Source organism: Miscanthus floridulus, chromosome 13, assembly GCF_019320115.1.
Source record: "Miscanthus floridulus cultivar M001 chromosome 13, ASM1932011v1, whole genome shotgun sequence".
Lineage (NCBI taxonomy): Eukaryota > Viridiplantae > Streptophyta > Magnoliopsida > Poales > Poaceae > Miscanthus > Miscanthus floridulus.
Window position 1 is genome coordinate 34,128,695 of NC_089592.1, and position 10,610 is coordinate 34,139,304.

Consider the following 10,610-nt stretch of genomic DNA (forward strand, 5'->3'; position numbering starts at 1 on the left):
AGATTCAAGTGCTTAAACGTAACAGGACACTACCTGAGGAATTTGCATGGCCTAGCAAGAGCAAGACGTGAAAAAAGTTTATATGCATTTTATGATGCCGGGGCCCGCCCCTGATTAATTATTCAAATATGGGACATGCTCCCGACTTCATATCCGGAATGTCATTTACAACATATTTATGTTTAACATGCAGGGGAGCTACATCTGTACCATGAGATCAGGAAAAACACGCTCCTGAGAGCTAGTCCAGAAACAACCTGATTTGATCAAAAAAGAACCCCGACAAGGTGCGGCAAGAACAAAGACAAGCGCTTAGAAAGAACCCGGATCGATCAAAAAACAACCCCGAAGAGGTGCTACAAGTACCAGGACAAATTTAGGAAGAACCCGGATCGATCAGAAAACAACCCTAAAGAGGTGCTACAAGTACCAAGACAAATTCAGAAAGAACCCGGATTGATTAGAAAACAACCCGAATATGGGGAGCTACATCTGTACCATGAGATCAGGAAAAACACGCTCCTGAGAGCTAGCCCAGAAACAACCTGGTTTGATAAAAAAAGAACCCCGACAAGGTGCGGCAAGAACCAAGACAAACGCTTAGAAAGAACCCAGATCGATCAGAAAACAACCCCGAAGAGGTGCCGCAAGTACCAAGACAAATTCAGAAAGAACCCGGATTGATCAGAAAACAACCTGGATAAGGTACATACAAGTTCAGAAAGAACCTGGACGAAGTGCAAACAACCCGGATAAGGTACATATAAGTTCAGAAAGAACCTGGACGAAGTGCAAACAACCTGGAAGAGGTACATCAAGAACAAGAGAAGTCTAGAAACGACTTGGATGAATAAAAACAACTCGGAAGAGCATCACGGCTTAGTCAAACACTAAGCTCGGGGGCTCGGCATTCGCTTCAACTACGCCCGGGGGCTCGAATTCAAGGATGAAAGACCAAGAATACAAGTACTCAAGACTACAACAAAGACAACACATCAAGACCCTTCTTCCGATTTCTATTCTAAAGAAAAGTACTCGGAGAAGGCTCGGGGGCTGCGGGATACATAACCCCAAATTTTTTTTGAAGACAAGAATCTGGACCCTCCAACTTTTGCAAGCAAAAGCAAAAGGCTCGGAGGCTACACTCAGTGAGTGCAATTTTTACGAAAAATTGCACCCACCGAAAAAGAACTCGGAGCAACCAAGAAGACTAAAGGGACCCTCTGGCTTCTTGTCCCAACAAGCAAGAGGCTTGGGGGCTACACTCACTAAGTGCACTTTTGTCCAAAAGTGCACATCAGCCGAAGAAAAGACAAAGAAGACCATCTCAAGGTTTCACTTCAGAAGAACCTAGAACGGATTTACAACAACTCAACGAAGACCAAGAAGAACAAGAAGGCTTCTGAAGCTCATCCATGAAATGCTCAGGGGCTTGTCGATACGGGACCCATGGGGTTTCCCACAGAGAAGAGAGAAGAAAACCTAGTCCAACTAGGATTCCCTACATGTAATCCTACTAGGATAAGTTACACGTAATCCTACTAGGATCTCTACTTTGTAACCGACTAGGACTCCGACCTCTCCTGGACTATATAAAGGAGGGCAGGGGTCCCTAGATTAGGGGACACATAATCGACAGAACTCATAACCACAACAGACCTCACAACACAACAAATAGAGCAGGGCGCAATATACTATCCACACCAGACTGGACGTAGGGCGCCGTGACTTTCCGGCGTGCCGAACCAGTATAAATCGTTGTCTCCCTGCGTTTACCATCGAGTTCCTGCAAACGCCGATACCCCTCCGAACAAATCACCATCCCGGGTACCCCGTGACGGATTGCCGATGGTAAAACATCGACACCGACCTTGATGAAGAATCAAGCAAACTTATCAACAAGGTGGAGAGGATGATCCAAAGGCTCAATGTCAAGGGTGCACCCATCCAAATTAAAGATCTCATTTTCACCAATCAAAGAAATGAGCAAAGGAAAAAAGGATGCTATGGATGCGGCGAGATGGGGCACTTTGTGGAAGTTTGTCCAAACAAGCCCACACCCAAGACGAAGAAGGTGTGCAAGGACAAAACCCTCACATCAATAAGGTCATGGGATGATTCTTCAAGTGAAGAAGAAGACCATCACAAGAGGCGAGGGCATAAGCACTCATCATCAAGATCTTCTCTTGTGTGCCTTATGACACGAGGTAACGAATCTCTAGTGAGAGTGATAGTGATGATGAAATGCCTTCTTATGATGAAATTGTGCAACAAAATCTTAATTATGCTAAAGTTTGCACTAGTCAACAAAAGAAGCTCGAAAAATTAAAAGAAAAGCTAGATAGTTCACAAGAAGCATACAAAACTTTGCTTAAACAATATGAGACATTTGCTAATCTCAATATTGAACTATCTACTAAAATTGAGCAACTTGGGGCTAGTGCAACAACAAATACTTGCACAATCAATGATGAGCAACTTGTAAAGAAAAATAAAAAATTAAAAGAAAAGTTAGCCAGATCACAAGATGCTTACAAAAGTTTGCTTGCTAAAATGGAAACCATGTGCAAACATTGTGATGAGCTAACTAATAAAGTTGCTAATATTGAAGCCGTTGGTACAACCCCCACCGAGGCACCTAATAAGAAAAGGTTCAACATTGGCATGCCTAAAAAAGATGCCTCTACTTGTTATAATTTGTGCAACCAAGTTTGTGTTGAGAAAGTTGTTGTAGATACATGCACACAAGAGGTCGCAAAGGAGAATGAGCAACTGAAGCAAGAAGTGGCTCACCTCACCAATGACTTGACTCAAGTGAAAGACAAGAAGGAGCAAGCCCAACTTCATCAAGATAACACCGTCAAGGGAGTGAAGAAGCTTGATAAAGAACAAACCATGGTTTGCTATGTGTGCCACAAGGAAGATCACAAGTCCTATGAGTGCAAGGTGAAGAATGGGGTAGGAGCTAAGAAGAAAGAGAAAAAGCAAACAAGCAAGCTCTCCAACACCTACACCAACAAGGTGGACAAGAAGGCCTCCACACATTATCTCTTGAAGAAGAAGAAAAATGACAAGGTGGTGGCCATCAAGGTGAATAAGCAAGCCAACAATAGGGTCAAACGCTTTTGGGTGCCAAAGGAGATCATTTCCAACATGAAGAGCACCAAGAAGGTTTGGATCCCAAAAGAGAAGTGAGAAGTCCAATGGACTTCGGGGAATTTAGAGACTTGGAAAAGTATGGGTGCAATTCATGGGGTGCATCAGATTGGATCATGTCAATTGCCAAGTGGGTTAGTGAATACTATGGACCCAAATTTTCTTCCCATGTTAGGTAACTAGATTTAAATTTCATACAAGTGGTATCTTTAAGCATCTAGTTCCTTTTCATGCCTAGGTTTTTCATTTGCATGCTTATATCTTTTGTCATGCATACACTAGGTATATCTTATGGTAGGCTTGTTCGGTTTTATTCTTAACCCTTGAGGAAACCTACATGGTTTAAATTGTTTAGGAGCACGCCACATAGCTTGTTTTACAATTGTTCATCTAATATGTGCCAAAGTCTAAATTGTAGATAATTTCTTCCGAATATCACCTTCGAAAATGATTCTCACATTGATGTGATGTCATCTTTCAAGTGGTATGGTTGATTCTAAAATCAATGTGCATATCTCCTACAAGTATTCCATACTTGTGTGCACAAATTTAGGGGGGATTACTCTATAAGTTGGATGTTTTGAGACTAACACCTTTTTAAGCTTATCATGTGTGTAGTAGTCTCATTGCAAGGAAAATGGAGTCCCCGGAGTTAAGCATCACACTTCAAATATCCACCACCTATTGCAAGTTGTAGAAATCAAATTGGTTTCCACATGTGGTATTTCTAAACCGATATCATCATGTTGATTTCATTTTGGTATTTATATGCTTTCTCCATGTATTATATAGATTAAACTCCTTTGAGCATTAATTTGCCAATTATGCATAAACCACATTCTTCATCATATGTATGCATATATTTAGGGAGAGCTTAGTCTATGTAATGTGAGAGTCAAATTTTGTGACCTATTCCACTCCACATACAAAGGATCACAAAGTTTGACCCTCCTTTGTGCTACTAATGTCTTCCTTTTCGGTGTTTGATTCCAAAGGGAGAGAATTTAGATGACCAAAAGCAAGCATCAATTTGTAGGACCAAAAGCAAGATCATAATAATTTATAAGTGGTAATTGTCTACAAGTAGTAATGGTCCGAGAAAGGAAGGATAGTGGATTATGGATTAGTCTGTAATGGGGAGAATTTGTAGGACCAAAAAGCAAGGCTTAAATCCATAATGCCACATAGGGACATTTGTAAAGGCAAGATAAGTTTTCAAAGATGTTTACATGTGGTACCTTTTAGCTTTACAATTGGTATCTTCAATTAGTATATTTTAGTCTTATAAGTGGTATCCCTTAGCATCATATAACCTTGCCCTTTTGCATTGCATCCTAGCAAGTAGATAGTTTTTAAATTCCAAATTTTTATTATTTGCTTGCTTTGGTCGTGTTGTCATCAATTACAAAAAATGGGGAGATTGTAAGGAAAATGGACTCTAGGCCCATTTACTTTGGATTTTGGTGTATTGATGACCAACACAACCAAATTGGACTTATGAATTTACAAGTGATTGTTCTTATAGTCCAATAGGGTGCTAGACGTAACTTGGACGAAGGCGACACGATCTCCGATGATCAACATCATAAGCAAGACCTTAGAAGCACAAGAGAAGATCAAGATATCAAGCAAAGTCCAAGCACGAAGATAGAAACCAAGCCGGACGCAAGATCACGAAGAAACGAGCTCACAGAGGTGACCGAACGCTGGTGTAGCGACGGGATGCTCCGATCAAGAGACTCGGCAACAGAAGGCATCAGCAGCAGCGACCAGACGCTGAACAGTAAAGTGACCGGACACACCGATGGTACTGTTCATCATCATCGGCAACACATCTAGTACTGACCGGACGCTGGCGGCAAATCGATCGGACGCAGGACTGCAGCGTCCGATCGAGTACAGAGAGGTTCCAGAGCGACGAAATTGCGACCGGGCGTGTCCGGTGGCATGTGACCGGATGCTGGCAGCGTCCGATTAGTTGATCTTGGCTCTAACGGTCGGGACGATCGGACGCGTCCGATCAGGACGACCTGCGGATCTAGTCAGTAGCAGAAAAGCGGAATTTGGTCACATCGACTACTTTTCTCTGTGGGGCTTATAAATAGACCCCCTCCCAACCGGCCATTTGTTATGTGTGGAGCTGAGGAAACATACCCAGGGTGTTGATACACCATTTTAGTGATCTCCACTTGCATAATGCTTAGTGATTCATTAGGTGATTAGCGTAGGTGCTTTGCGAAGTGCTTAGGTTGATTAGACCACCGCTTATGCGCTTGCTCTAGGTTTAGGCCTAGTGTTTAGTGAGGTTTGCATACCTCTTACCACTCGGTGCTTGCGCGCACCATTGTTGTACATCGGAGGGGCTTGTAGTCTTGTGAGATCACACCAATCGCGTTTGTGCTATGGCCGCAACCGTGTACCGGAGGGAACAAGGCCCGCGATGTTTCAGCCGAAAGCTTGATAATGAAGACGACGGGGAGCATCCGTGAGAGGCTTGCCGGTAGACACGTCGAAGACCCACTAGCGCGTGGGGAAGCCCCGAGGCTATCCATGGAGTTACCCGACCAGGAGCTTGGCCCTTGCGAGGGATTCCTTACGAGGGGCTCCAACGGGGATTATGGGAAAGCTTACGCGCTTCTTGATATCTTGGTAAAAATACCAGAGTCGTCAACGGAAGTTTACATATCTCTACCTTGCTCTTTAGCTTCCGCATTTACATTGACTGTATTATTCCTTTTGCGGTAGAGATAGCAACACACTAGCAAAATCATAGTTACACATTTAGATAGTTTATCTTTTACATATGTTTTGCTACGGTTAGAAAAGGAGGTCATAGTTTAGAAGTAAAATTTTAAGTTGTCTAATTCCCCCACTCCTAGACGTCACGGTCCCCTACAACAAATAATGAAAACCAAGACATGAATGAGGAAGTATTGCTGTGACGGGGATACTCTTATTGGAAAGAACCAAGTCATATAAAGTAATTTGGTGCCACATAGTTAAGAGGCGACAAGAATGCTCAATGGTATGCTTGAGCCACATCTTATGAAATTTGTCTTTACCAACATCTTATGGAATTTGTATTATCCACGCCGTCAGTAATCGAGTATGTCACATTCTTCACTAGAGCTTTCTAATCTTTGTATGTAATTTGTCTACTCTTTAAATGCCGGTAAGCCCCATTCAGTAGGTTTGAAGTCCAACAATGAATTGAGAACTTGGTCAGCTCCTTTGTGATATGAAACATCCAGCCTCGGATCTGGGACCATCACTGCAGACCTGCATAAGTAGCAAGAGTTGTAGTAAAAAAGGTACAAATGGTTGCAAAAAGTGTGTATCTAGAACAGCCCCTTACATTCCAGCATTTTTCGCTGCAGCTACACCGGAAGGAGCATCTTCAAAAACCAAGCACTTACTGGGTTCTATGTCACCCTAAAAAAAATTCAATGCAGCTGCGTCAGTAGAGATTCTCACAGACAGCATCCAAAAGGAACATTCAAATTGCAAGTGTTGCCATATGATCAAGTCCAATACCTCAAACCTCCTCATAGCAGCGAGAAAAATATCAGGGGATGGTTTGCCAGCCTTCACCTCTGGATCATCACCCATGACAATATGATGCATCAGGGAAAACATTTCCTGGTGGTTCTGGGTCTTCAGTGCAAAATGACGTTTATGGGACCTGGAAGCCACAGCAAGTCAGCAACAAACATTAATAGGGTTCTAATTCATGGAAAGACAATGGGCATTCACCATTGAGGAAAGGCCAAATGGATGATCAGATGTAAAGAAACATACCCTGTCGCAACAGCCATTGGCATTCCGTTGGCATGAAGATGATGGACCAAACGTAGTACTCCTGCAAGAAACAAGATTCATTCAACACATCATAAGCAAACTATCTATCACAATTTAAGTAAATTACAAAAAGGAATCACAAAGCACTTGTATTAAAGCAACTTGATCACTGATGCTAAAATGTTGATTTTTATTCTTAAAAATATCCCACAAGTTACACAATTTTTACAAAGCCAAGCAAATACGTTAGCGAGGCAACACCACATGTTAATGATTGTCCACCTTGAAAGTAAACCGTATTGATCTCCACATGGATCATGGCTATTCGACCCCAAAAGTAACAGCACTAAAAACCTCTCATGCCATAACTCATAATACATACAGAAGATTCAACATAACGATGGTTAACATCGATCAAATTTAAAAGCTTGCTGCCTCCCCAACTAGAGACACCATTACGGTGCCAAGCTCACAGAATAGGTCCACAACAGCAGATAGCAATGCCAAAAGATCCATCAGATGTTTACAGATTGATAATGGCACAATCAGCACATAGTCACACCATACTTCGACCAGACAAGTACTGATACACTTAGCTTCAGTTATCATCAGAGACCATTAAACATACTATGAGGATAAGATAAGTTCGTTCGACGAATTTAGCACCTAGCTCAGCAACGGCTTCACTTCAGCTCTGAGGGAAGAGCCAAGTCCCAAACACCATGCCAGGCTCCCATGACACAGCTGGCAGGGGGTTGGACACCTTGTCGTCCGTCATGCTATAGACCCTGCAAGAACTTGAGCCAGCACACAAACTGCGATCCCAGCCCTTCTCCAGGAAGAAGATGCAGTCCCCTGGCAACTCGTTATGAGGAGCACAAACAGACCTGCTGCATCGTCGACTTAGAAACAAAATCTCGTTGTTCCCGATCGTCGTCACCTTAAGCCACTGTGACTGACTGAGGTCAGCTTCAAACACCTCGAACTCTGCATGTCCAGCTGCATCGGGACCATCCAGGTCGTCGAATGGGTCGCACAACTTTCTCATCACCACCAGCAACACACCACGTGATTCAACTAGATGGGCCATCATGTGATCACCTCTTAGGAAATAACCTATGTCCAAACATGGACATTCGATGACATTTCGTATTTGAGAAATCCATGGATCACCACTGCTGTGGTCCACGCTGACATCGATGGCGAAAAGTGTAACCATGAAGTCAATGGCATATAGCTTGCCCTGATGGAATGCCATGTCATCAAAGCTGACACAGAGATTTTCCGCCCATACAGACCACCACGAGGTAGCCCCTGCCTGGCACACTGCAATCCGTTGGCCTCCCGTGAAATAGATTGTTGCTACAATGAGATTGGATGAACAGAGCCACAGTTTGCAATTCTTTGGCTCCATCTCCAACTTCAACGTTTCAGCCATTTCCATCCATGCTAGGGTTGCCACATCAACGGACTCATCACCCACATCCACATGCAGGGACCGTTCTTCTAGAGTCAAAGAGGGTCCAGGGCTCAGGCCATCTTCATCCTTCAGAACTCCTCCTCCATCTCTTCCACAGCGAGTAGAAGGAGGGCACTTCATGGTTGTGGGGGCAGTAGAGGGGGCTTGACTCCAAACTGGTCCACCGTCCGTGCCCACAAGCCGGGTTCGGACACGGGACAGAGGTGGAAGTGTCACGGTGGCATTGGAGAAAGGATCCCTCAGGAAACGGCCCTCTTCACTTGAAAACATCAACCAGTCGCCACAAGCGTCGGTGTATCCCGTGGAGCCAGGGAAGTGGAACGGCTCGCTTCCGGGAAGGCTGTACACCCTACTGTCCGAAAGCAGGAGTAGAGGCAGCGGTGGGGGCAGGGGCCCGTGCCGCGTGGCCGCGCGCCACTGGGGGCACACGGCGGCGAACCGGACGCGGTCGGCGTGGGCAGGCAGGCGGCGGAGGATCCGGCCGGCGAGGTCCAGCGGGATGTCCGACCACGACGTTCCCGTGGTATCCGTCATCGGTCGATCCGACCCTGCAAATACGATCGAAGAAACAGCAGCCGTCAGCGAGGACACACATTGTGTTCATAAACCGGCAGTAAACTGGCAAACAGGCAATGCATCGAACACCTTGCGCGCTTCGACCCGCGGTGAGAGCAAGGGGGGCCGAGGGAGTAGGGACAGAGGAGCGTCGAGTTCGGGGGAAGGAATGCTGGCTGCTTACCGGAAATCGACGACTGCGGCAGGGTGAACGGTGGTGGCGGCCCGGCCAGCGGCACAGCTTGGTGGGCAGGTTTGGTGGGGGAAGAGGAAGAGTTGCGCCGTGCTGCAAGTGGTGGTGGACTGCGACTGTTCGAGTTCGAGTCAGGTTGTCTTGAGCGGTTGAGCCACGAAAGTTGTTGACCTCGTGAAGTTCCAAGCGGACCGACAACGAGCTCTGGCTTGGTTGGCACGCAGTGCAGGCAACCCCGGGTTCGACGCTGGTGTTTCACCGGGATTTAGGTGGTGTTTAGATGCGAAATGGGTTGAAAACATTCTGCGAAACCTTTTTAAGGTGAAAACCCAATTCTGCAAAAAAATTTCAGACCCTGTTTAGATGTATCTGAAAACTTTTGAGCTGTAACAAAAGATGTCAGATTTGCCCATAATAAATGATGCTTTTGAACCATTAATACCAGCCATGCACATGTCGGAGAGTGGAGGCCGGCGACCGCGACGGGGAACCGATCCAGAAGGTGCGGTGGACGAAGATCCACGCGTGCCGCTGCCGGAGAGTGGAGGCGGCCGTGGGGCACGCGGAGCGCCAGAGTTGAGGCCCGCGTGGCCGGCCATGCCGCCTCCTCCGTCGCCGGATCGAGCCATTCGAACGCCAAGGGTACGCCCGGAGGCACGGACGCGCACGGGAGAGGGGGAGAAGCCGCCCTCGCCATCTGCTTCGTCCTGGCCGTAGCGTAGGAGGTTCTCGTACCTCCCCATTCCGGGCCAAGCCTCGCCGTTGGAGTTGAGATCGAGGGAGGAGAGGCCGGCCCGTTGAGCGCTGATGGAGCTTGAGCTAGGGAACTGCGCCAGCGAGTCGGAGTAGAGGTTGAAAGCCGACGAGTGCTCCGGTTGGGAGAAGAAATCGTGGGTGTCGTCGTCATTTCCGTACCTGCCGCTGTTGCCTTCGAATCCGTCCATGAGCGCTCGGACGCGGCTTGAAAGCCCGATCTACGCACGGAGAGGGCACGGCCGGCCACGGTGAAGGAAGTGTGGGGAAGAAGGTGAAGGCTGGCGATGGAGGAGGTGGGGGAGAGACCGAGAGGAGCGGCTGCGAGGGAGATCAGCGCGGCGGCGGTGGAGGAGAGTGGCAGAGATGGAGATGGGGAAAGGAAGAAGGAGAGTGGCGGCCGAGCGAATGGATAGGGTAGGGAGGGAGCGGGCGAGGGGTCCAAGCGCATCCAGGCCGCGAACTGAGGCGAAAAATTTCGGATTTGGAAGTCTGGAGTCCAAAATGTGATTTTTTTGGAGGGGAACTTTTTGCACTTTTCACACCCATATTTAGTTATGTTTTGCAAAAAGATGACCCAGAATCCAAAATTATTTTGCAAAATAGAGGAACTAAACATGGCCTTATTGCCGGTGAAGCTTCTTAACGCATGGTGCCAAAAAGGGCTACAACATT

The 10,610-nt window shown here is 46.3% G+C and overlaps 2 protein-coding genes across 4 annotated transcripts; both read right to left on the reverse strand.

Annotated features, from left to right (window-relative positions):
• Nucleotides 1-6,311: 6,311 nt before the first annotated feature.
• On the reverse strand, nucleotides 6,312-6,971 carry LOC136499713 ((DL)-glycerol-3-phosphatase 2-like). The gene is made up of 4 exons (XM_066495271.1): nucleotides 6,955-6,971; nucleotides 6,691-6,838; nucleotides 6,512-6,588; nucleotides 6,312-6,435 (listed from the first exon to the last, which is right to left on the reverse strand). Exons 1-4 carry the CDS (start codon nucleotides 6,969-6,971, stop codon nucleotides 6,312-6,314), a joined length of 366 nt encoding a protein of 121 aa, XP_066351368.1.
• LOC136501688 (uncharacterized) lies at nucleotides 6,799-9,301 on the reverse strand. 3 transcript variants are annotated; one of them, XR_010770350.1, is made up of 4 exons: nucleotides 9,174-9,301; nucleotides 7,621-8,982; nucleotides 6,955-7,015; nucleotides 6,799-6,838 (listed from the first exon to the last, which is right to left on the reverse strand). XR_010770350.1 is itself a non-coding variant. In XM_066497212.1 (2 exons), the coding sequence occupies exon 2, from the start codon at nucleotides 8,966-8,968 to the stop codon at nucleotides 7,643-7,645; it is 1,326 nt and encodes a 441-aa protein (XP_066353309.1). In that variant the 5' UTR covers nucleotides 8,969-8,982; nucleotides 9,080-9,281; the 3' UTR covers nucleotides 7,023-7,642. The 3 variants fall into 3 exon arrangements, 2 of the variants coding, with proteins under 2 accessions (XP_066353309.1, XP_066353308.1); XM_066497212.1 differs by lacking the exons at nucleotides 6,799-6,838; nucleotides 6,955-7,015 and having other exon boundaries at nucleotides 7,023-8,982; nucleotides 9,080-9,281; XM_066497211.1 differs by lacking the exons at nucleotides 6,799-6,838; nucleotides 6,955-7,015 and having other exon boundaries at nucleotides 7,025-8,982.
• Between the last annotated feature and the right edge of the window lie 1,309 nt (nucleotides 9,302-10,610).